This window comes from Neomonachus schauinslandi, chromosome 6, assembly GCF_002201575.2.
Source record: "Neomonachus schauinslandi chromosome 6, ASM220157v2, whole genome shotgun sequence".
NCBI classification, from domain to species: Eukaryota; Metazoa; Chordata; class Mammalia; order Carnivora; family Phocidae; genus Neomonachus; species Neomonachus schauinslandi.
The window spans coordinates 76832425-76859652 of NC_058408.1; the positions used below are offsets into that span (position 1 = coordinate 76832425).

The window sequence follows — 27228 nt, forward strand, 5'->3', positions numbered from 1 at the left end:
CGCTCCGCTGCTTCCAGGTCCTGCCTGGCCTCGGGAGCCAGGAGTCAGGATGGCCTCATCCTCACCATTTAGCCACAATCAGTCCCCTCCCTCCACATGACACAGTTGACATCAGTGCATTTCCCAGACATCGCTTCATCTGACCCTGACAGAAATGCCCTGGCGTTGAGAAGGTAGATATTGCTCTGTCTGCTTCTGTCCATTAGGATCCTAAGTCTGTCCGACTTCCCCATTTTATGCCAGGCTTTGAAAATGTAGCGGAACCCTCCCAACAGTGGCCCAAGGAAACATGAAGGATTCAGTCAAACTGGTTACTTGGCATCCTGCAGACCACTGTTTCCCAATCTACAAGCGCATCAGGGCATTTGGTGCGTCAGGAAGATGCCCTGGGAGGCGCCACAGCCTGGGGTTTCCTCATTTCCATGGGCTTCCTGTCTCTGCTCTCTCTAGCTTCTGACTGTCACTGCAACCACATCTCGTTCTTCAGCCTGAAGTCACATGCAAAAGTTTAGAGGTTCCTAATCGGTGCAGACTCTTCGGGAGCAGAGGTGCTCACTGAACTAGGTAAGGTCAGGATCTATCACAAGCGGGAGGGGTGTCAGATGCAAGGGCACTGCTGGGAGGCTGCCTGCCTTCCGGACCCGCTTCTGGCACCCACGGGCTCTGTGACCCGGGCAGATCTGAAATCTCTCTAAGCCTTGGGTTTTTTCATCAATAAATTGAGGATGATAGGACCTACTTCATGGAGTTTCTTTGAGATTGAAATAACACGTCTGAGGCATTTAGAAACATTTTCTGGGCAAGCTTAGCACTCAGTAGATACTAGCTGTTACTAGTTTTAACAATGTTTTCAATTATATGACATTTGCAGATATAAAATCATCTTCAACCAGACAGCAAATGCATGGAAAGCTATTTAAAATCTTCAGAAGTAAAGCTCTAAATTTCTAGAAGTCAGTCATTAATTTGTTACAGCTCTCTGATATTACTTTCTGGCTCATTCTCTGATTGGGAAAAATAGCGAGAAAGGGCTGACTGTGTCTACTGCTTTACAGGTCCTTTAATCCTTCCTATAGCCCTGTAGGGTAGGTAACATTATTCTAATTTCACCCACAAAGAAACCAAGAGACAAAGCTGCTAAATAACTTGCCCAAGGTCAGAGATCTTGTTGGTGGTGAAGCTGGACCTCAACGTCAGGTCATGAGTGGGGGTCACAAGAGGGGCACTGTGGTCTGCCTTGGAAGAAGTGCTTTTAAGCCACGCCAAGGAAGAGATTGCACATTCAAATGTGCAGGCTTCCCCGCTGGGTGTCCACAAGAGAAAGAATCCGGTCACTGGAAACCGATCGTCAGCTTCTCTGCTCACTGTTCTTGTTTGTTTTGTGGGAAGCCGGTTAGAGTAGAGGATAGCACCCCTTTTCCCTTTACTGTGGCTTTGGACACCTGTCCTCTGAGTCTTCGGGTACCCTGGCAATTTGCAGGTGAGCAAAGACTTAACATAATTGAAAACTGGGCGCCTGGGTGGCTCAGTTGGTTGGGCAGCTGCCTTCGGCTCAGGTCATGATCCTGGAGTCCCGGGATGGAGTCCCGCATCGGGCTCCCTGCTCGGCAGGGAGTCTGCTTCTCCCTCTGACCCTCCCCCACTCATGCTCTCTCTATCTCATTCTCTCTCTCAATAAATAAAATCTTAAAAAAAAAGTTAAAAAAAAAAACATAATTGAAAACCTTTGACGAAAGGACGACCAAAACAATAAGGCTTGGTACTGGATGAAATGTCTTGCAGAAGTGGATTGGGTCAAAGCAGTTTCTATGTGAGGAAAGGATTCCCATGCTCAGAGTTAACTCACTGCGTTTGCTTCCTTCCACACTTTCTCAGTGTTCCTAGGATGTCCGTCCGGTTTTCAGTAGGGTACTATTTTCATTTCTTAGAGCAAAGTTGATGTATAAAATTAATCTGTGATTATTAAATGTCTTACATCAGGCATTCCCACGATGTGGCTGGTTTTAACAACAACCTGTTGTTTGATCTGTGGAACTTTAAGTGCTGGTAGATTCTTTAATTTGGAAGAAGAAGCGAATCCTGAAGTGTGGATGAATATTGTAAGTCATGCCAAGTCCCAAAGGACATCACATAAGGCAGATGAATGGTTTTGTGATAGCAGAGAGTCTCAGATAAGGGAACAGATAAAACGTAGGTGATATTTAACATTTCTCTAAGAGTAAAGCTAGGAGGATCTCCCCTTTTGACTGAGTAAATAATATTTTCTAGTAATGTAAAGCAAAAAAGAATTTATAGGCCACCTCCTCTTCTGAATTTATATTTTAAAAATATTAAAATTTCTATTTTAAGCTATTTGGATAATATATATAACTGCCTTCTACCAAACCATAAGGGGTCTCGAGAATCAGCTGGAGAACATAGTTGTGTCAGAAAATACTAAATATTATCTCTACCCAACTACCCACCCCCAAATTTGCCAATAGCAGACTTTTTAAAAATATTCTGCTAATTTTTTATCAAGACTTTACACAGTCAATTGATTTTACAGTTACCTGCGGCTACAGATTTCAGATAATTCACCCCAATAAGCACACACCAGATGCTTTGTTCTAGTTTCTTCCGATCACCTCTGGAGAAGATGTTGAGCTAACGTCTGGGTTTTTACCTGGCAGAGTGAGATCATCACCTATAATGGCTACCCCAGTGAAGAGTATGAAGTCATCACTCAGGATGGGTACATCCTCAGCGTCAACAGAATTCCTCATGGACGAAAAGATGCCAGGAGCCCAGGTAAAAGATGTTCTCTCCTGCAAAGGAGGACAGCAGATGGCTCCAATTTAGTGCTGGCTTTCCATTAAGAGAATGACTAGTTTATCAAAATCGATGGACTCTTGGATTAGTCTTTAAATAGTTAACAGGGAGGGGCGCCTGGGTGGCTCAGTCGTTAAGCATCTGCCTTCGGCTCAGGTCATGATCCCAGGGTCCTGGGATCAAGCCCCGCGGTTGGGCTCCCTGCTCTGCGGGAAGCCTGCTTCTCCTTCTCCTGCTTCTCCCTCTCCCACTCCCCCTGCTTGTGTTCCCTCTCTCACTGTGTCTCCCTCTGTCAAATAAATAAATAAAAATCTTAAAATAAATAAATAAATAAATAAATAAATAAATAAATAAATAGTTAACAGGGAGTCTCATTCTTTTCCAATTCTCTGAAGACAGTCAAGAACCTGAAAATACAAAAGGCAAGACAGATCTTGTTGACAGCAAGCAGGCCTGCTTGGTCAGGGTGTAAATGCAAAGGCGGGGCCAACATTTCTTTCATTCATGACTGATTTCTCATGTGGAAAATTGCTGCATCCCAGGAAAGTGGATTTCCTCACTTGCAAAGAGATCGGCTGGGTTGCATGAAGTCTCTCCTGCCCCCTCTAGAATCAATAGGTCTCCCTCTGCAGGATTAAAAAAATCAAATTAAATGACCCTGACATTTCTGAAACTTTTTCCGAGAAGGAAAACTGGATCATTCTTCCTATGTTTTGATCAGAGGGACAGAAGTTTTGTGGGAGGAAAGAGCATGGTGTTAATAAGGCCTGAATTCTAGCATGAAGAGCCAGCCATGCAAAAGCAGAGAAATGACTCTTTAAATAGGGACATGTCACTGCAAAGCTCAAGATGAGTGAGGAAGAGAGAAGCATAAGCAAAGTATCTGGGAAGTTTAGGGGGCAAATCCTTTACCTGTCACTCACCATCCCTCCTGCCATTCATATTCAGAGGCAGCTAAAATCACCCTGTTTGACTTTCTCTCCTCTAAGAAAGAAAGGCGTAATTCTAGAGATTCAGAATGAAGACTGAGAGTGGGATGTAGGTGGGGGTAAGAGACAAATGGAAGACACCAGTTGAAGCTGAATTTCAGATCACTAACAAATCAGTTTCTCGGACAAGTTCCACTTAGAATGTACTTATACAGAAATTGTTCATCCTGTATCTGAAATTCAAATCAACAGGACATCCTGAGTCTTCTCTTAATCTTCATTTTCATTTTTTTTGCAAAATCTGGCAACACCAGCCTTGGGGGGAGGGGGCTAGGAACTCTAAAAGGAGAGCATTTTTCCAGGAAAAGTTTTACTTAAGAAGGGAGAATTTGGGGAAGGTTTGGAATTAAGAACCATTGATTAAATGTATTATTCTCAAAGCCTTACATTAATTTATATCCAATAAACCTCTCATCCCTAGGAGGTCAGTACTATGAATAGTTATCATTTTACAGATGATGAACCTGAGCAGGCTCTGTAAAATGCTCAAAGTCACACACATAGCAAGTGATGGAATCAGGATTCAAACCCAGCCTGGCTCCAGAGCCCATGGTCTTACCCACTAAATTATGGTACCTTTTTGGAACCTTCTGCATTGGTTCTCCTCATCTCCCTGAATAGCCTCTCCGTCAGGAATTTGACAGTTGTCAGAGGGATGTTGAGCCGATTCTATTATATTTGGGGTTTTCAAATGCTCTCTGGTGGGCAGAGGCTGGGGATTTGGCTGGAAGCTTGGCGAGGAACCAGTCATTGTCCATTTACACTCTCGTCCTCCTCCTGCCTGGAAGAGGCATGGGATTCCATCAAACACGATCATTTTCCTGTCTTTGCAAGTCAAGTCAGACCCCAGAGATAGGCAAATGTGAATTCATAGAGCAGTGAGCTCAGTTACGAGCACCCACTTCGGTGTGAAACAGAACTGGGCTTTCGTCCTAGCTTTGCATCTTGTTAACTGGGTGGCCCCTTGGGAAAGTTACTTCACTACCTTAAAGCTCAGTTTCTGCATCTGTAAAATGAAGATCCTTAAAATAGTAGCTATCATAATAGAGGTATTATGAGAATGTAACAAGCTCATGTGTGTTCATCTGTTCATCTGTCAGCATAGCACCAGGTATAATGCACGTGCTCAAGAAACTTACGTGATTCTCACGCTCTACACGAATGACCAGGGGGAAGGTGAATGCTGATTTTGGTTTTTGCTTCTTCTGGTGTGGGGTGTGTGTGTGTGTGGGGGGGGGTTCTATCATGTTCCTGAGATGCTCTATTTATCATAAATTATTCTCTCTCTCCTCTCTCTTCCTCTCTCCTTCCAGGACCCCGGCCAGTCGTATATATGCAACATGCCTTATTTGCAGACAATGCCTCTTGGCTGGAGAATTTTGCCAATGGCAGCCTTGGATTCCTTCTAGCAGATGCAGGTTATGATGTCTGGATGGGAAACAGCCGGGGGAACACTTGGTCAAGAAGACACACAACACTCTCAGTGACTGAAGAAAAATTCTGGGCCTTTAGGTAAATTGTATCTAAGAAAAATCATGAAGAAAGTTCGAGGCAATTTCTTTGAATATAATAGTGTGGGTGATGTTAATAATAATCTGTAACATTGGAAGTCACATAGTTCCTTGTAGTTTCTACTAATATCTCAAAGCAGAGAAATAGCAAGAAGTTAGATTTCCACTGATTCTCCCACAAGCACATTATATCATTTTAACATGATGATTTTAACATGCAATTCTATCCAATAATATACATTATAAGTCTGTCCCAAGGGACAGCTCAGGGAATTCCTATGATCGGTGCACACACTCACTTAACCAATGTTTGCTGAGTGTCTACTGCATGTACAGTTCCAGGCCCTGAGCACTCAAGAGTGAGCAAAGTACCTGCCCTCACGAAGCTTCTATTCATTCTAGTGCTGCTAATCCAGGTCTTTTCTCTTGGACAGGCCAATCAATTTTGCAGAGGTGATGTATACCAGTACTATATTTTATTTAGAGAAATTCTGGTTGAGACCGTATTGTGTACCATTTTTCAAGAGAACTCCAGTATGAGGTCTTTAAAACCTTGCGAATGGGCAATGGAGAACAATGTTCTCGTATGCTGCCTCTTTGACTGAAAGTATTTTCTGCTGTCACCAGAGGACAGGCTGATGCCTGCAAGAGACTTCCCTTTGCAAGGCTAAGCTAGAACAGAGTGTGCATTCCTACCATATTAATGAAATATTCAGCACCCACTGACAGGTTGAGAATGAAGGAAGGGTAGAATATATTGTTAGGGCCAGAGCTTTGGGGCAGGAGCAAATATCAGGAAATATTTTGTGTCACTGGCCCTTGGCTGGGAGCTTGAAGCTTGTTTACTATAAGACATCACAAGAATTCTCTTATACTCTGTAGTGTCAGCCTACAGATTTCCTATTTCCTCACATGTCCTTTTGATAAGCAAACCTTGAGCCCATGGGCTACCTGGCTCCACTAAATATTATATAAGTCTTTTGGTTCTCCTGTGTTAATTCCAGTTGAACTGGGGCTATGGCATGTTGGTAGATATCGAACATATCTCTAATGCGGAAAGAAACAATAATAACAGGTGCACCTGAGTCATGACTTGACTGTCATCCAATCCCCTTAACAGCCCTGCTCAAGAGCAGGTATTATGTCCATTTCACAGATGAGCAAAATGAAGCTCAGAGCATTTAAGTAACTTATCAAGAGTTTCTCAGCTAGAAGCATGATTTGCAACCAGTTCTGTTTCCAAAGCTGAGTATGAAATGGCCCGAAGGTCTGGAAGTGCCCTGTGGGTGTTTGAAGAAGAGGCAGGCAAAGCACGGGAAACAGAAGGACAAGAAGAGGAGAAAAGGTAGGACTGGCCTTCAGACAGTACACACAGGTTTTGAAATCAGTCCTGTTATTAGACTGTAACGCACATAAATGCAGCAAACAAAAGCTACACTAGCCAACACGTGATTGGGTAAATAATGAGATGCACTCCAAAGGAGCGACCGCCACAGAATTCTGTGTATAAAAAGTAAGTGAGCAGGTGCTCTGAGTTTAAACTTAGTGGCGAGTATTTATGAGCCCCCGTTTTATTTTGCAGTTTCGATGAAATGGCCAAATACGACCTCCCGGGAATAATAGACTTCATTGTAAATAAAACTGGTCAGGAGAAGCTGTATTTCATTGGGCATTCACTTGGCACTACAGTAGGTATGTCTACAAACGTCAGTGTTTTACAAGAGTCAGAGCCTCCCAAGGTTCGCCTTTCAACTGGAACAGAATCACCGCCATTTACTGTGCCCTTAATTTCCCGTCTTGTGCTAGACACATGCTAGTGCTCTACTAGCCACAGCAAGTGGCTGTGAACTCGAATTTCAGAGACTGTGTGTCAGGCAAATCTTTCCTCCATCTCTGGCTACAACAGCACTTTTGTAATGGTGATATAATTTCCATGTGCCCCCAAACTGAAGTATTTCCAAAGTAAGTTTCTAGGTCCCCTCTGAGCTAAAATAGTAAAGCCTAATGACATGAAACATCCCTGAAGGATGATAAGTATGTGTCAATCATGCCTTCCTCACAATCCATTTGGGATTTTAAAAAATAGTCAAAGGGTGAGCTTATACTTACATTTGAACGAATTGAAAATATAGGATCACTTTTTTAAAAGATTTTATTTATTTATTTGAGAGAGAGAGAGAGCACATGAGAAGGGGCAGGGACAGAGGGAGAGGGAGAAGCAGGTTCCCCGCTGAGCAGGGAGCCCGATGTGGGGCTCGATCCCAGGACCCTGGGATCATGACCTGAACCGAAGGCAGACACTTAACCGACTGAGCCACCCAGGCGCCCCTACAGTCACTTTTTTTTAGTTGAAATACAAAAGCATACATCAACTGGGCTTATCTATTTAGCGTGCAATTTAATATTTATGGAATAGCAATTAAATTCAAGCACTATACAGAAAATTTTTAAAAGTTCAAGATCCAGCTCTCTGAAAATGTACTTCTTGGTGATTTACTAGATCTTTTAGAAAGAAATCAAAAATCCAGCTCCAAATAAAAATTTAGAGGAATCCATACTACGAATATTGTGAATTTGTTAGTGATCTTCCACTAAAATTTCTAATTTTAAGAACACAGATTCAAATCAGGTCAGTCTGCCTCCCTGCAGTGAGGGTGTTGGGCATGTGGAGGAACCGGATGGTTAAGGTATGACTTGAGTGGGGTCTAGAAAAGTGGGCAGGAGTAGATATGCTCTTACATCTGATCTGCAAAGAAAACAAAATATCTGATCAGCATTGCTCTGCCTTGCATTTAGGGCATGAATTTTTCAGTGAACATCCTCCACATTTGGGGCAGAGCAATTTTGGTTATGTGGGAAGGACCCACTCTAGACATTTAGCAAACCCATGCTCCAGCTTACCCTACAAGTCAGTGTGAGCGCAGAACAACTCACCTCCACACACTTCCAGAGATCTTCCCAGGGGAAGTATTATACCAGTATACCAGTTTCAGTCTTTGTTGGCTCAGCCAATTAATACAAAGTCTGTTCTTTTTCTGGCCAAAATGGTTTCAATGTTTCAACGAGAATTTCAGGAAAAAAAGCAGGAGCGTCCGTGTGTGCGCACGCGCGCGCGCATGCACATGCACACACACACACACACACACAGTGGCAGGGTCCCCGGAAGGCATCTCAGGGAACCAAAATACACAGACACTCCACATACTTCCCTGTGCAGTGCTGCTTGCAATCCTCCTCCTCATAGGGCTAGAAATGCGTGCTATGCTGTTGCTGAAAAGTCAGAGCGAATGGAGACAGCTGGTCCTTATCAAGACCACAGAGGACTGAGGGAAATCGGAACATTCTGGAGGTTGGGCAGCATCCAGTGAAGCACTGGGAGGGATGAAATTTCTTTGCACCGTGAGAAAAAACAACTGTGGGATCACTGGATAATACTGCATAAAGAACTGATTGGTTCACCTCCCATGAACCAATCGTTTACTTCTGGAAGCTCTGTGACTCATCCTGGCATCTCAGGGTTGGTGGGAAAATGACAGAATTGCTAGCGCTTAGCCCATGCGGAGAGGTGGGGGGGAGCGGGTTGGGGGGGTAAAGCTGTCCCCGGGACCCCTTGGCAGTGGCGGCTCGAGCAGCTTATCCCTCACTCCCCCCAACCAAGTCAAATTGTCCAGAATACGAGGAAAATGGACACTTGAGAGCAGAGAGGACTGAAGGCAGATTATCTTTGCTGAACAACTCAGGAGAGTTTCCCAGTTCAGCCACAGGATCATCGCAATAGAGGGATAAGCTGTCAAAGCAGAGTCCTACTCTTGTTAGTAGGGACATTGCCTCAGCATTTCTAATTTTTACAAAACTGTCTTGTCTCCTGTTCTCTTAGGGTTTGTAGCCTTTGCCACCATGCCCGAACTGGCACAGAGAATCAAAATGAATTTTGCCTTGGGTCCTGTGGTCTCATTCAAATATCCCACGGGCATTTTTACCAGTTTTTTTCTACTTCCAAATTCCGTAATCAAGGTAGGCTTCTCATTTTCGCCAAAATGTCTCTGAGGATCCCATTTTGGACTGTAGATCCTTATTATTGCAAAATCTATTATGAAGCGAAAGTAGGAAAGTAGGAAATTTACATGAAATCTGTAGAAACCAGATTCTGTGACTGTGTGCTTTGTGTGTGTGTGGGTGTGCGTGTATGTGTGTCCGTGTATGTGCGTGTCTGTACCCACGTGCATGTCTACAATTCCCATATACAATTTACCGTACTCAGTCATTAACAGACCTGAGTGTATATCAGAATTTCTAGTTAGGTGACTGTGATGTAGTTTAAAATCCACTCACAATTTTCTCATTCCATTCTTGTTCCACTGGACAGGTCAATAAATTCACGATGCCCAGATGGAAGACATGATGTTAGATAAGCCTGAATAATACACCCCTTCCTGTAGGGGAGCTTGCTTTAATTTACCAGAGCTATGATTCCAAAACCTAAATGTCTTACAGCTCAATTATTCGTTCAGACATTTATTGGTTATTTTCCAGGGGTTGAAAAAGTAGTTTGGTTGCCAATTATGGATTTGGGAATTTATCCATCAAAAGTCTTTTTCTTTTTTTTTTTTTTTCTGTTTGCTTTTTGTTTCTCTAAAAAGGTCATTGCCATGATAAACACAGTATTTTGGCAAAATTGCCTTTTTGATTTGGGGTGTCGGCTAAGATGAATTTTGGCCAAAATGAAATCAAGGAGACCGATAAGGGTTTCACAGTAATTCATACGTAAAATGAGGCCCTGGCTTAGGGTGAATGGGTGGGAATGGAAAAAAAAATTATTTGTGAGCTAACACAAGGATGAATTCCCAAAGAGCCTAATGATTGGTTCCACGGTTTTATTGTATTGTTTACTGTAAGCTCAAGTGATGCAATTTCTCTTTTGTGTGGTTGATAGTTCTGTTGCCAAAGTGTGTTGACACCCGTTAGTTTGGGGTGTTTTCTACATTTGGGCAGAGTTGAGCAGATAAGTTACATTACGTTCGGAGGTAGACACATCTATCTCTAAATACATCATTTTTCCATTTTATATTTTACATATATGTGGCTTTGTGGGCATAGGTGGGTCTGAGGCTTATCTCAGTTTCATATTACCTCCTGTCAGATTTCCTGCCACTTTCAGTCCCATTCCCTGACCCTTCCCACTACTTCCTGTCTGTGGTCCCCAGAAGCTTCAGTCCTCCCCTCAGAGAGCCCCACCCAAGCTTACTCTCTCAAGCCCTAGAAGTTTTAGCTGTGCTGTGTCCCATTATATCAAGTATTTTCTGTCCAGTGGCCCCCTCCTCTCAGTACTCAGTGGTCTGCTTTCCAGTCCAAGAGCTGGCTCCTCTGGGACGCGGCTTAAAAGATGATGTGCACATGCGTAGTAGGGGAAACCTTGCTTTTCCTTCCTAGTCAAGGCAATATTTGGCCTTAAGGAGAAACTGCTCTGCCTTTCTTGCCAATTAATGAGAAATAAGAAACACAGGCAGTCAACAATTGGACAGAATAGGGAAGCTTCACCATGGAGAAGCAAATTTGGGGTTGAAGAGCCTTACTGCAATCTCTTTTTAAATTATGTTTGTTGATCTTCCCTGGATAGAGATGGGTTCATAAATAGTTCCTTTTCCCAAATGACTTAGTCTCCTTGGCAGAAACAGCAAATACAAATGGAAATAGATCTCCAAGAATCCTTATTCCTGGGATGAAGGGAATGTCAAGAAGCCTGAAAACAATTCTTGAAAGGATAATTATTGTTTATTTTTACAGGGTATTTTTGGTACCAAAGGTATATTTTTAAAGACGGGAAGGGAACATTCCCTCAAACTCTGCAACAATAAAATATTATGGGTGTTATGTAGTGAACTCATGTCCTTATGGGCTGGATCCAACAAGAAAAATATGAATACGGTACGTATAATGATTATGGGACCATTTGATGCTTTAAGAGATTCCAGCTTTTCGGGGCGCCTGGGTGGCTCAGTTGGTTAAGCGACTGCCTTCAGCTCAGGTCATGATCCCAGGGTCCTGGGATTGAGTCCCACATCGGGCTCCCTGCTCTGTGGGAAGCCTGCTTATCCCTCTCCCACTCCCCCTGCTTGTGTTCCCTCTCTCGTTGTGTCTCTCTCTGTCAAATAAAATCTTTAAAAAAAAAAAAAAGAGATTCCAGCTTTTCTTTGACTCACCTTGATGTATCTATTACACTGTATAAACTAATGTGGTGTTCTAAACCGTAAAGGAGGAGATTTGCTATGCATAGATTGGGTATTCAATGGACCATGAATGTGAAAACTGGGGGAAAGAATAGGTAGGTTCATCTTTCCATCCCTGGTCATATTTAGGAAAACAGATGTCCATCATGGGTAGGAGTGTCACACGTTCCCTATAGTCAATTTGATTTTACAACGAATACCATGCATTTAAAAAAAAAAAAAATCCCAGAAAAGAAGTCCAGACAAGCATTGAACTTATTTCCTGTGTGCCTTTGTTTGTTGGGTGACTTTGGCCTCAGATAAAACTCCCCACTTAACTTGGAAGGCACAAGACAGAATGGAACGGAGATAGAACCCCTTTCCCACAAAAGAGGAGCAATCCTGTTTCATCAACTCTTTGCTTCCTGTTATGGAGAATTCAAGGAGGAGGAAGAGTGTGCATGTGCAGGCTAATGTGGTTGAACAGCTAGTTCTGTCACATTTCATATGGCGGCCAATGAGGCTGGTACAGTGAAGCTAGTCCCCAAATAGCTTTCTCCGCCAGCCCACCCTACCCCTATTCAAGAGGTGTAGTTGTGCCAGACCGAAATACAAGAGGAACCATTGTTCAAAGCCTGCTTATTCAAAAGTAAACATTTTTAATAGTTCCCTTGATTACTTTCGTTCTACAGTGTTCTAAGACATAGGATTCCGATTGCTAGTACATCTCTATAATATTCATCTCTATGTTGTTTACAAAGACCGAAGCACAGCGCATAGGAAGTGATTATATTTAGCTTTTCTTCTGCAATATTTTATCTTATCCTCACAAAAGCCTGGCACAGTATGACTTTTAGTGTGTTCATTTAATAGGTGAAAATACAGAAACTCACAAGTTACACAAAGTCACAAAGCTTATAATTAACAGAGTTAAGTTCTGGGGGCGCCTGGGTGGCTCAGTCGTTAAGCGTCTGCCTTCGGCTCAGGTCATGATCCCAGGGTCCTGGGATCGAGCCCCATGTCGGGCTCCCTGCTCTGCAGGAAGCCTGCTTCTCCCTCTCCCACTCCCCCCTGCTTGTGTTCCCTCTCTCACTGTGTCTCTCTCTGTCAAATAAATAAATAAAATCTTTTTAAAAAAAAAAAGAGTTAAGTTCTGAAGCCCAGGTGTTTTGACGCCCGGATCTGAGACAGGGCACACCCACGTGCATGCACACAGCACCCCCCTCCTTGCAAATTATCCCACGACTTCAGAGCTGGTGCACGTTGGCTCTCAAGCAATCCATGAACTGACATGAGCTCTTATTTACCTAGATGATTCGGCCTTGTCATTTCCCAAACCCCAGCTTTGGTTTGCTACTTTTTAGCACACTTGTTCTCTGCTTCTGGGAGATATACTTTCTTTCACTGGGTGATTTTTGCTATAGTATGTTTTATTTCCCTTCAGAGTCGAATGGATGTGTATATGTCACATGCTCCCACTGGATCATCAATGCAGAACATCCTGCATATAAAACAGGTAGTATCTTTGTCATGGAAGACTCTTCCAACCTTATTTCGGTACATCTGAAAGGAGAGAGTTAGCAGGTCTACCCTAAGAAGGTTCGAAGCTGGCTTCTATTTTGTCTCTGTCACCATCTTTGGTTTGATTTCCCCAGATTTGAAGGGAAAGGACAAGGTATGGTACAGACCAAGTAGGTGACATAAATGAGCCCAATCTTAGATCGGAGCTTGTAAAACAGAGCCTGAGCTGAAGCAAGAGGTAACCAGGGAAAGCCTCAGGTGATAGAGCCTTCCCGGGAGAGAGTACTATCTGAGGTTTGACTTTCCCCTAAGGAGTCGTGATTTCCCATTAGCTGTCCCTTCAAACCAAGGGAGACCATTGCTTCCCTCTCTGTTGGCCTTGTGCTTCTAGTGGTAAAAATGTATTTATATCCTTCTGGTGATCCAGAAAGCTTTATTTTCTTCCCAGTGCATAGTGGTTTTCTAAGATTTACTGCAAAAATTGTGATTCTTACTCTGATTATTTTTCCAAAAAACATGTATTTCAGCTTTACAGATCTGATGAATTCAGAGCTTATGACTGGGGAAGCGAAGCTGAGAACATGCATCACTATAATCAGGTGAGCTGCTTGGAATGGCCCCAGAAGGGTGGCTTTGAGACATAATAAGAAATTGGGATGACTAGGTGGCTCAGTTGGTTAAGCATCTGCCTTCGGCTCAAGTCATGATCTCAGGGTCCTGGGATCGAGTCCCGCATCTGGCTCCCTGCTCAGCGGGGAGTCTGCTCCTCCCCCTGCCTGTGCTCTCTCTCTCGTGCTCTCACACTCTCTCTGGCAAATAAATAAAGAAAATCTTAAAAAAAAAAGAAAGAAATTATTGGAGAGTGAAAAGAATCCTGCCTGCCTGACAATTAGTGGCATTCTCATTGATAACGCTTTTTAGAAAATGACTAATTTAAATAAGCATTCATTGCAGAAAATCTAAAAATAAATAGAACAGAAATAAAAGAAGGATATCTTAAGGAATTCTAATAATTTATAATCCCTCCACCCAGAGAACACTATATGTATCAATATTTTACTGCATTTATTCCAATCTTCTCAGTATCACTGCTTTCACACAATTTTTAATCTTGCTTTTTCATTTACAGTTACACAAGACCTAGCCAATGCTACTGAGGTGGTTTTTAACATAATTTTGTTGACAGTATAATAATGAAAATTGTTTCATAAAAATCTATAAAAATGTACAGAGAAAATGAATACCCAGTTCTGGATGTCAACATAAAAAATATAGGATCCCACATGAAAATTAAAAGAATCACTACATCAAAAACTAATGATGTAATGTATGGTGATTAACATAATAAAATTTTTAAAAATTTTTTAAAAATTAAAAAAATAAAAAAGAATGTTATCCACCCATGAAGAGTTGAGCCTTTAGCATCTTTTTGCCCTCTGAGTTTTCACACTAAAATTTGGAGATTCATTTAGCCCTCTATGCCTGTGGAGTCCTGTTGCCACCATTTCGTTCCTCAAATTCAGGAGCTGGGCTTCTCAATATGAACCAAACACATTAAATTAAATTTTTCCAATATTTTCCCAGACTGATATATTTAAGGCTATTTATAGATCAATGAAGTTGTTTCTGAGCATCAAAACAGTCAATCAGACCAGTCAATTTCTCACTAATGGATTGAATTGTTAGACAAATGATTCTACTAGCTCTTAGGACAACTAAGAGAGCTATGTATATTTTTATTATTTTTTAAGCTTGATTAAGGTATAATTTACATACAATAAAATTCACACATTTTCCAATTCAATGAGTTTTGGCAAGTACACTCATTCCTGTAACCATGCCACAATCAAGATATAGAAATTTCCACTACCCCCCAAAGTTTTCCCCTGCCCCTCAGACCATATATATTCACAGATGCATTTATTTGCAAATGCTTAGAGTAGGGCCAGGAAAAAAAAAAAAAACACAGCAACAACAAAACTTAAAAGAATTGTCTTCAGAGAGCCAAGGAAAGGCAGACTGAACTAGGGGAACCTGAAAGAATTACGGGAATGTGAAGGAATTAAGGAGGCTCTCAATTTGGATTTGACATACTTCTCTTTTCTTCCATTATTTTTAATGAGCATATTTAATTTATATATTGTTTCCATTTACAAGAAAATGAAACAAAAATGTCACCCATACACTTAAGACCATTGTTAGTCAAATTCTTTCTTTTTCAGCTTTATTGAGGCAAAATTGACAAATAAAATTGTAAGATTGAAGGATACAACATGCTGACTTAAATATATGGGAGTGTCAGTGTCCTTAGAATTTCCCAATGGTTAGCTGGTCCAATCTGAGTCCAGGCTGATCCTGTCTGCTTTGAGTATGATTTTAGGTCACTTGAAGTCAATTTTTATTATATTCTGGCATCATTACTTTGCCGTCTTCTTAAGTTCCCAGCACAATCTTTGTGCCCACTGCATTTTATTGAGAATAAGGAGACTAACCCCTGTCAGCTCCACGAGGGTAGAGATTTCCTTCTGTTTTCTTCACCAGTGTTTTCTCACGGGGCAGAGGACCTGGCACTTCCTGGGCCCTTAATACTTACTTGTTGCATGAATGAAATTTCTTAATGTCCCTTTTATCCATCTTACAATGACTCTGTCCCCTTGGTTCTCTTCTTCCTTCCTCTCAGAAAATGAATGCCCACTTATTTCCCAAGTTTGTGCATCTGTGCCCTTGGCCCCATCTCTTCTCATCTCCTCTTCCTTCTGGCTCCTCTTACCTCTTAAATGAATTGCTGTTCCTTATGAAACAAACAAACAAACAAAAACCTTCCATCAACCTACAGATTCTATCACTCATCATTCCATCCTCTGATTTCAATCAACATTTTTTAATATTTAAAAGGGCTGAGTTCTCCACTTCTTCCCTTCCTTCACTCACTCCTGAACCCCGGAAAATGTAGTTTGGGTCTTCATCTTTCTATTACAGCTACTTTATTTAAAGTCGCGGGTGGTTTTTGATTGCCAAATCCAGTGGCCTGTTTTCGCCTTCAGATGTATGTTCTGTGAGGTCACACAGCCCCTGTACCATTCACTCACTCAACCCGGACTTCCACGATGCTGTGATCTTAAATTTTCCCTTCCCTTTTTGATTGCTTCCTTCGTCCTCCGTTGACACTGTCTACTTTCTATCTCCTCCACTCACAAATTGTCAGCCTTCCTCCAAGATTCTTCACACCTCTGTCCCTTTCTCTCTTGGAGAATGTAGTCATCCCCATAGCTTCAATTATCCCTTCTCTGGACCATCCCTACTGTGTGTCTAGATTGTTCCAGGATCTACCGCCAGCCTATTCCTTCCTCAAGGCATCCCAGACTGATGGCCCTACAGTCACCCTAAGACTGAGCTGTGAGAAATGACCCTGCTTCATCCCCCCCAAACTTCCAAAAATGTCAAAATACCTTAGCCTAGACCTTGACTGTCTGTCTCCAATCTGATATCCTACTGCATTGTCTCACACAGTTTCTTCCCTGGGTTCACTGGAGAGCTTGCCATCCTGACCATGGTGTACATGCTCTGGCTACCTGCCAGGAAGCCCTCCCACCCTCATCCCTATCTGGCAAAATCCAACTGTCCCTCAAGAGTCATTTCAAATAACTCCTCTTTCTAGAAAGCCCCCAGTCAGAAGTTGTTTCTTCTTTGCCTTCACTGCCATTTATTTGGGGAATGTTTTGTGGCATTTGACATACCCTACTTTGTAGGCAAATGTTTGTGGACTTATCTTGCCTTGCTCCTTCATACTCCTTGAAGATACGGACCATTGCAGGCATTCTTTCTACTTCCCTCGGTGCCTGACAGAACTGTGTTCGTAGTCAATGCTCATTTAGCAGCCCCTCTGCGTACCTGAACCCAGTTGTTGTAGTGAGGAGCTTTCTCTCATGAACGTTCTTTCTCTCTTTTCCGTAGAGCCGTCCCCCGCTCTATGACTTGACCACCATGAAGGTGCCTACTGCTATGTGGGCTGGTGGCCATGATGTCCTTGTGACGCTCCAGGATGTGGCCAGGGTAATCCCCCAAATCGGGAATCTCCAGTACTTCGACCTCTTGCCTGACTGGAATCACTTCGATTTCATCTGGGGCATGGACGCTCCTCAGCGGATGTATAGTAAAATCATAGCCTTGATGAAGTCATACTCCTGACTGCAGCACATCTCCATCTTGGTTCAAAGTTGCTTGCCAGCCCATGGGAGGCTTTGGGAAAGAGACTGATCAGCAAGGAGGCCTTCTCCAGCATCCTTCACCTTGTTTGCTGTTGCTGAGGGGCTCCCTTACCTGGCATCCCGGCTAGGAATTATTTCAACTGTGTTGCTCTTAGCTAAGAACTGCACACACCTGAAATCTCCAGTCTCTTCCCCTCAGTCAGGGGTAGGCCCAATTTTTCATCTCTGCGAAATATGCACTTGGGAGAGTAGTTCAAAGAGGCCTTTTCCTTTCCTAGTTAAAGTCAATTTCTTAGAAGGAAAGACTTCATTTGGGAATATATTTTGGGTGGCTGTGATCATATGGCCTACTAGAAATCACAGTTAGGTGGTCATCTATAAACAAGCCATGGTCATCTATGGTCATCTATAAACAGGCCATGGTCATCTATGGTCATCCATAAATGGCCATTCATATGGCCATGAAAATAAGCTCCGGCCCACATCCAGCATGAAAAAGAACAGCCCACTGGAAAAACTAATAAAATTTAAGTATTCCAGGAGCCCACTTTACTGTTATAAGCTAGGAAAAAAAAAGAGAGACAGACAGACAGACAAACAAAACTGGGAATGACTACGTAGGATATGCTGAATTACTGATTATTCTGAAATTACAACACATGAGAAATAATTCTGTCCCGTCTTGCTCTAAAGATAAGTTAAACTGATCACCAGCAGTGTTTTCATGGTCAAAGGGGAATTTATACTATTGCTTGCACCCAAGTGACATTTAAAGCAGCTTCCAGAAAGCCTATTTTAGAAGCAGCAAGGGAGGCTCTAGGAATATTCCAAGTCTTGCTCTGTTTCATTCTCTAACTGATGCCAGACCTTGATTTTAGCATTTAGTACGGAGTTCCAAGAGGAACGTGAAGTTTTGTGTCCGTTTCTGGATTCCTGAGTGGTGGAAACTTGCAAAAGTTCTTTACCTTCTATGAAGATTTCATTAATGGAAAACTCTTTACGATCCTCAAGGAATCATAAATAAATGGTACACATACATACCTCCCACAGTTAATTTTAAACAAGTAAGTGTGAATTAGCTCCCTAATATTTGCATGGAGGACTAGGGTCTTTTGGATGTCAAATACCACATAATCATTCTTTAATAAATAATTCATACTTCATCATTTTTAACCTTAGTTTTAATGTCTTTCAAATGAATAACAATTCTAAAACACTTGGGAAGCCATTTTAAGTACAAATCCTTCCATATTTGTATAATTTTTATTTATCAAGATTGGACTAAGTTTGTTTTTAGTGACTTTTAGAGAGCTCTTCGAAGAGTAGAATGTAGTTTTCTTTTTTAATTTAAATTCAATTAGCCAACATATAGTATATCATTAGTTTAAGATGTAGCGCTCAATAATTTATCGGTTGCATATAACACCGAGTGAAAGTGTGGTTTTCATGCAAACAGTACAGTCTTTTAAAGTCACATTTAACCAAATTAATCAAAATGCATTAAATAATATAACCATTATAACAGATAGAACAGGCATAAGTAAGTCTGAGAACAAATATCTAACTCTTGGTAAGCTTACAGTTCAACTGGAACGAGTGGAAAGATGTGGCCGTAATAGATTAGCTTATTCGTTATGAGTATTTAAGAGGCATTGGACATCAGTTAAGATACCTACAGAGAGAAAAGAGGCATCGGTTACTATAGGAATCTAGTTAAGTGGACGTCAGTTGAGAGAGCTCCTGCAGGATTTGTCTTATTCGGCTATTGCTATAATGCTGTGTAACAAGCAATCGTGAGTAGCTCAGGGGCTCCCAACAGTGAACATTCCTTTTTCATGCTCACAGCCCTGCAGTTTGACTGGGGGTGGCTCTGCCTTGGGCTGGGATCACCAGGGCCTGGCTCAATCTGGTGGGTTGGGTCCTGGTCTGCTCCACATGCCAGTTCATTCTGGAGCTAGCAGCTAAGAGGACCTTGTTCTTCACAAGGTAGATCCCAAGAGCACAAAGAGGACTAGCTCAATCATAGCAGCATGTTTACAGCTCTGCTGGGTTCACAGCCACTCCTACACATGTCTCTGCTGCAGATGACCCAGCCGAGCCTGCCCCAGGGGGGTGGGGTAGTCTGCCTTCCCTACCGGGGGAGGCTGTAAACCACACGACCAAGAATGCACGTACATCATGCTGTGATGCGGGAGTGCAGAAGTGGGGAAGAATCCGTTCTACCACACACAGGTACAAAACTCAAAAGATAAAAATAGGGAATACAATAAAAAGTAAGTCTCTCTCCCTGCCTTGGCTCCTGGTCCCATGGTCTCCCCTTCAAAGACAATTCATTCTCACCAGTGTTTTTGAGTATCCTCCTAGGGATTATACCATGCATATTTCAGTAGCTCCATAGATACTCATTGGGGTTTTCTTTTCACCTAACTGTACCATACTATATGTACTTTTTCACATTTTGCTTTGATCACTTAATATATCTTGGAGATTTTTCTCTATCAGTTCATATGGAACATTATGATAGACTACATGGAATTTCATTATCAACAGAGATTCAGATGGATTAGGATCTTTTGTAATTATACACATTGCTGTAAAGAATATCATACAGACAGGGCGCCTGGGTGGCTCAGTGGGTTAAGCTTCTGCCTTCGGCTCGGGTCGTGATCCCAGGGTCCTGGGGTTGAGCCCTGCATCGGGCTTCTTGCTCAGCGGGGAATCTGCTTCTCCCTCTGCCGCTCCCTCTGCTTGTGCTCTCTCTCTCCAACAAATAAATAAATAAAATCTTTAAAAAAATTCTCAAGCTATGCTTTTGCAATGTGTGCACTTTTTCTATTATATATGTTATGTTTCAATAAAAAGTACGTTTTAAATACACTAAGCTTTTCTGCTTAAAATCAACAAGCTATGAAGTACAGAAGAAGAGAACACTTTTTACCAATACCTCTACTTTTTTATTTTTTGCTCTGCATATTGTAGCAAATATATTGACTATGATAAGTCTGAGTAAGAGTTTATTTTTTGCTAGGAGTTTTACAGGAAATATCTCATTTAAAACTTATAACTCTATGGGATAAAACTATGGTCACATGAGGCACAGAGAAAAATGAGATATAAAAGCCAAATTTTCCTAAGATTGCACAAGTGAAGGAGTCATGATTTTAATCCAGGATGTCTGACAGTATATATCTGTATAAATGTGTTCAAATGGTATATAAATATCGTTGGGACACCATTCAGAAAGTCATGTTTGTTTACCCTAGACCAGAATTACTTGAAAAATAAAGGCAAGAGATGAGAAAATGTTTTGGAGTTTTTTGGGAGAGGGGGTTTGTTGTGTTTTTTATAAACTCATCAAAATCTCATCAAATTGAGATGAGAAGATAGAACTACCCTATGACCCAGCAATCCTACTTTTGGGTATATATCCAAAGCAACGCAATTCCCTATCTCAAAAAGATATCTGCACTACCATGTTCATTGCTGCATTATTCACAACAGCCAAGACATAGAAACCTAAGTGTCCATCAACAGATGAATGGATGAACAAAATGTGGTATACACACACACACACACACACACACGAGTAAAATATTATTCAACCATAAAGAAAGAAGGAAATCCTGTGACAACATGGATGGACCTTGAGGGCATTATGTTAAGTGAGGTAAGTCACACAGAGAAAGACAAACATTGCATGGTCTCAATTATTTGTGGAATCTAAAAACATCAAACTCAGAAACAGTAGAATGGTGGTTGAGGGGGAGGGTGGGGGGAAATGGGGAAATGTGGTCAAAGGGCACAACTTTTAGCTAAGATGAGTAAGTTCTGAAGCTCTCTTACAGCATGGTGACTGTAGTTAACAATACTGTAGTGTGTATTTAAAAGTTGCTGGGAGAGCTTTAATGTTCCCACCATAACAACAAAAGAGTAATTACGTGAGGCAAAGGACGTGTTAACTAATCTTACTGTGGTAAACACTTCACAATATATGAGTGTATCAAATCATCACATTGTATATTGTAAACTTACACAGTGTTATCTGTCAATTATATCTCAATAAAGTTGGATAAAAAATTTAGATGAGTAGATGACTAGTCAGGTCAATTGTAACACATTTTTCATCACTTTGTCTGAAATACCAGGATCACTTCCAAGTAAACATAGAATCTAGCAATGCACTGATGCAGAACTTGGTTATAGACTTAGTAATATAAAGTTATTGAAAATTTGACAACATTTCTCCTTTTTTTTCTTACCGTTACATTTACACAAAGCAAGAAACTCATAGACCCCATAAACAGACTCACTAGGGAACTATAGTTTCTCAAGCCTGAATATCCCATTAATATTTTGTATAGAACAAGGTAAATCATGACATTAATTTCTAATACAAATCCAGGTCAAATGTAAAGTCTTTGGTGAGTTTCTTTCAGGAAGTATATTTAGTTTCAGAGAGGTGAAACTGGACTAAAATAATGGCTTTTTGAGACTTATTAATCCAAGAGCAAGGAAGTTATCTGGCCATGCAGGGCCTTGGTCAGCTCTGACCACTTCCCCGTTGTCCTCCTATGCGAAGCTCATCCACACCGTCCAAGGTCTAGCTCAAGCACCCCCATTTCTGAAAAGATTTCCTTGAACTTGACACCCCCAAATTAATACTTCTTCTTCTAAATCACTTTTTATTATGCTCCTGCATTATCTCTTTAGTCTATCTCCCTAATCAATTTTAAGTAGCTTGAGAACAGGAGCTTTGTGTTTCTTACCTTTTCACTTCTTAAAATCTTTGTTTTGAAATAATATAGATTGCTGTGAAATTGTAAAAATAGTGCAGAAAGTTCCCACATACTCGTCCCTCAGTCTCCCCCCAAAGGTAATATCTTACATGACTATAGTGTGCTCTCAAAACCATGAAGTTGACCTTGGTATAATCCACAGAGCTTAACCAGATTTCACTATGCCCTCCTGTGTGTGTGTGTGTGTGTGTGTGTAGTTCAGTGCAATGTTATCATGTATGTAGATTGTGTAACCACCACCGCAACTAAGATACAGAACTGCCCATCACCACAAAAACTTCCCTCGAGCTTTCCCTGCGTAGTTAACAACCACCCCCACCACTCCCCAGCCCTCCTGAAACCTAACCCTTGTAACCACTAATGTGTCATCTCGGCAACTTTGTGTAAAAGTTGTGTGACCTTTTGATAGTTGCTTGTTTCACTCACTTGAGAGCCATCCAAACTGTTAACTATTAAAGTGTATCACATTTGCTCCTTTTTATTGCTGAGAAATATCCGTGGTATGGGCCCACTACGGTTTATTTAATTATCTACCCACTGAAGGACTTCTGGGTTGTTTCCAAGTTTTGGCTTTACCTTTTAACTTTCCAGTGCTCAGCAAGGTGACTTGAAAGTAAAAAACATTCAATTCGGGTTCGTTAATTTGAATTAATTGCTAGTCCCACCCGAAGCTGAATTCTGTGCTGACACCTGATGTACATATTTGCCCTGAGGGGAAATGTCAGCTTCTCCATGTTTCCATTGACTTCACTCTTACCTTCACCTGATACTGAGAGATTGCAAAACGTCTATGCAGTTCTCATTCCATTTTAGAGTTCAGATGTGATTTAAGAAGTGCTTTGGGGTCCAGGGAGAACGGATTCCTGGTATTCGCACCTTGACGGTTATGAAATTCTCCCCCAGCCTGTTATCAGGGTGACAGGGGCTCTTAGCTCATCAAAATCTCCATCAGCATTATCACAGCCCCCACAGAGCCAGTCCACATGAAAAGAAGAATGACACTAATATTGTGCCATCATTAAAATTTTCTGTGAAATATAAAGGCACCAGTATATTTTTTCAGTAACCCCTACCTTTGTGTGCCATTTTGACTGAAGCATGGTTGACACACAGTGCTTCACTAGCATCAGGTATCAACGAAGTGACTCGACAGCTCTATGCTCACAAATGTAGCTCCCATCTGTTTCCATACCATTGACTATATTCCCTGTGCTGTGTCTTTTCTTCCCAGGACCTATTCATTCCGTTACTGGAAGCCTGCATCTCCCACTCCCCTTCAAGCATTTTGCCCATCTTCCCACCCCTCCCCTCTGACAACCTCTCAGCTTATTCTCTGTATTTATGGGTCTGTTTCTGTTTCCATTTATTTGTTAGTTTTTGTTGTTTTGTTTTGTTTTTGTCACTTTTAATCTGTGTGCAAATTGCTTTCTTAACCTGACCAGTCAACTGAGCTGGGAAAGTTAACTTTTTCGGAATACTATGTGCCCTTCATAGGCTTCATCAAAATAAGCACTGTTAAGTGTTCGCTTGGGCAGCACAGAGACTAAAGTCGGAACCAGACAGAGAAGATTATCATGGTCCCTACTCGAGAATGCCTCGCGAATTCATGAAGCAGTCCTATTTTTTTTTAAATGTTTTTCATTTAAAAATGACCTCCGTGCCCTACCACCATCACCCCTCTCCAAAGAGAGATCACTGGAAACTCTGCTATAGGTAAAAACACCTGGTCCTAGACTCTATCAAAGCATCTCATCAGCCATGTGAGGTGGCGAAGCTCCAAACACAGGAGACAGAGGCCAAAAAGTCAGCACTGGGATGGAAAAAGGAAAAACTGCTAACCACCTACTCTGCAAGATTTGCCACAGGGGTATATGGAAACTACATAGGTTTCTATATCATAATAAAATAATACAATTTATATTACTAAAAAGTACATGTGTATGGTAGAAAATTTAAAAATGCAAATATTATAAAAATTGTTTAATATTAAGTTGGTTCTTTAAATGGGATTTTAGGCATTGGTGTACCACATGCCCGTATTTCCAATAATTTAAGGTTTCAAAAGGCAAATATAGGAAGAAGTTACCTAGTTGCAAAAAAACCCTTAGCTCTTTCATATTGAAAAAACTCAGTTGTTCTAAGTAATCAAAGATCTGATAAAGACAATCTGAAGTATAGGAAATATTTGCTTCTGAGGCAGATTACATAAAAGATAAACAAAAAACATTTTATAATCTTTCATTAAGAGAAGACCAATAATCTAAGACATGTTGTGATTTTAACAGAGAGAAAATTAAAGTCTAGCTTTATATAAGCCCACCACTGAGACAATCTGGCAAGTGGTTGGTACTCAGGAGATGCTCGTGGTACTGGGGGTGCTGTCAGGGAAAATCTAAAGAGTTGATAATGATGAAGCTCCCACCCCAAAAGCTTCTTGGGGAAATCCCTGGTAAAGTCCCTGAGGGAAAACTATCTTCACCATAAAAAGTTCCTTGACCCCCATCCCCATTGCCATCTACTTCATCCTTACCCTCTCCCCTCTACCTCCAAGCTGAAAGGATTGGAATATTTGAGCTCTAAAGCACCTCCTGGGTCCTTTTCCTATGGACCTAGCTCTTTCCTGCTTAGATTGTCCTGACTGGTCATCAGCCACCAGAGAGAGAGAGACCACATGAGCACAGGAACTTACCTTTACCTCTCAGCAAGACTTGCAAAGAGATTCACCCTTAACCCATGCCCAATAAACAATACCCCACCAATTTTCCATTGTTGGTTTGCATTCTTCCTGAATGAAGAGGAAGGTCTCTCTCCCAAACTTGTTGACCCATCCTCTATCCATGCAGAGAACATACTGTCAAAGACGCAAAAGGGAAATTGGGTTTTTTTTTTATTAAGATTTTTATTTAAGTAATCTCCACACCCAAGGTAGGGCTTGAACTCTTGAACTCACAACCCCGAGATCAAGAGTCGCATGCTCCATAGACTAAGCCAGCCAGACGCAGGGACGCAGAAGGGTCACATTCCTCAAGGGAGGCCTCATGCAGAGCTAAGCAAGGAGAAGAGTCATCCCTGACTGTCCTGACTCTTCCCTAATTTTAAGTAGGGTGGTGTTCTACTAAGGCAATATTTCTCAAGCTTTAGTCATTCACATTTCTCATTCACAATGCTGGTTGTACCTGCATGCCAAACATAATACTGCTTATTCAAAAGTCTCAAAATCAATTCTTCTATTTAACTTAAACTGCTTTTTAAAAGAAACCTCCTGCTGGGGCACCTGGGTGGCTAGTCATTAAGCATCTGCCTTCGGCTCAGGTCATGATCCCGGGGTCCTGGGATCGAGTCCGGCATTGGGCTCCCTGCTCAGCAGGGAGCCTGCTTCTCCCTCTGTGCCTGCCCCCTCTCGTGCTCTCTCTCTCTCTCTCCCCCCCCCCCAAATAAATAAAATCCTTAAAAAAAAAAAAGAAAGAAAGAAACTTGCTGCAGCTACTATAAATGGAAGGAAAGGTATTATTTGCCAAAACTTGAAAGTCGCCATAAACAGACTAACAATACAAAACAATTGATGATAAAATAGATAGCATGACTAGTCAGGGCACTAGCGTTTTAGAACTGCCTTTCTTTTGTTAAATGTGCTCTTTATTTGCCAGGGAGATGAGCAATTGCTAGAAACAAAGACATAAACCAAAGTTAGACTCTCTCCTTGTGACATTCAGAAGGTTGAAAGAAAAGAAATTTTTTTAAGATTTTATTTTTAAGCAATGTCAACACTCAGTGTGGGGCTTGAACTTACAACCCTGAGACCAAGAGCTGCATGCTCTACCCACTGAGCCATCCAGGTGCCCCAGAAGGTTGAAAGAAATTTGATAGGGAGACATGGTAGGAAGAATAATGGGCCCCCCAAAGATGTCCCCGTCCTAATCCCAGAAGCCTGCAAACGTGTTACCTTCTATGGCAAAAGAGACTTTGCACCTGTCATTATGATAGGAAACTGGAGGTGAGAATTTTATTCTGGGTTATCTGGGTAGACCCAATGGAAGTGCAAGAGTTCTTATGACAAGGAGGCAAGAAGGTCAAAGTCAGAGAAAGGAAATATGACCTTGGAACAACTAGAAGTGGTGTGATAGAGCCAAGAAATGCGGGCAACCCCTTGAAGCTGGAAAACATAAGGAAGCAGTTTATCCCCTGAAGTCTTCAGAAAGAATGCAGCCTGATCAGCATCTTGATCGCAGCTTCCTGACCTCGATCTTGGCTTTTGGAACCATAACAGAATAAACTTATGTGACTTTAAACCACAACGTTTGTGGTCCTTTGTTACTCTCCCATCCTGTGATTCTGTATTATTTAACATCTCTGCATGATTTAGTAGCCTGTGCAGCAGCTAAAACTCCCATAGTCCCAGGGGAGTCTAGCCCACGCTTGGGGAACCAGTGCCTAAGGAACTAATGGTAGCCATAGATGAAAGCAACTGCAGAAGAGTTGGGGCCTGAGGCAGTGAAGCTGGTTGCTAGAGTGATGGCTGATTACAGGGGAAGCTGTGTGTGGCCAGTGTCCTCCTTCCTCTCCTACTTCAGTCCTCGAGCTGGGCGACAGCATTCCTGAATCAGCCCTCCTTCAGCAAATGAACCCTGCCCTGAGGTAGGCCATCCCTACGGTTCTTTCTGCTCCTAAACTGTACTGCCTTTAACTGGATTAAAATAAGTCTGGGGATATTCTCTTAAATTTAAAAAAAAGTTATTTTGTTTTTGCTCAATTGCAAAAGTAAAATCTGTTTCTTATAGACATTTTAGAAAATAGACACTAACAAAGAAAATAATAACCAAAATCCTCACCACACTAACAAAGAAAATAATAAATAACCAAAGTTCTCACCACCAAAAACTACCTGGTTCATATTTTGATAGATTTCTTTCTAGTCTTATTTCTAGTCAGTAAATATTATTTAGTAGCCTTTATCTTCCCCGTTGAACATATTATGAACATGTTACTATCCTGCTACAGTAGATCTGTAATGACTGAATAGTACTCTGTTGTGAGATTGAATTAGATTTTCTCTAACCATTTCCCTCACGTGGCTACTTATGCTATTTTTGCTTGTCACAGATGGGTCCTAGAAATAAATTTCTGAATTAAGAATATTTGATTTTGGGAGCGCCTAGGTGGCTCAGTCAGTTGAGCATCTATCCAAC

General features: G+C 41.6%; 1 protein-coding gene and 1 non-coding gene across 2 annotated transcripts; both read left to right on the forward strand.

The window, feature by feature from the left end:
- The first annotated feature begins 439 nt into the window (after window positions 1-439).
- LIPN (lipase family member N) lies at window positions 440-17226 on the forward strand. The gene is made up of 10 exons (XM_021696129.1): window positions 440-564; window positions 1981-2099; window positions 2673-2790; window positions 5114-5312; window positions 6894-7003; window positions 9189-9325; window positions 11096-11236; window positions 12962-13033; window positions 13566-13637; window positions 16993-17226. Exons 2-10 carry the CDS (start codon window positions 1992-1994, stop codon window positions 17224-17226), a joined length of 1191 nt encoding a protein of 396 aa, XP_021551804.1. The 5' UTR covers window positions 440-564; window positions 1981-1991.
- A 6335-nt stretch (window positions 17227-23561) lies between these two features.
- On the forward strand, window positions 23562-23668 carry LOC123325190. Its single transcript, XR_006540294.1, has one exon. It is a non-coding gene; the product is annotated as a U6 spliceosomal RNA (small nuclear RNA).
- The last annotated feature ends 3560 nt before the right edge of the window (window positions 23669-27228 follow it).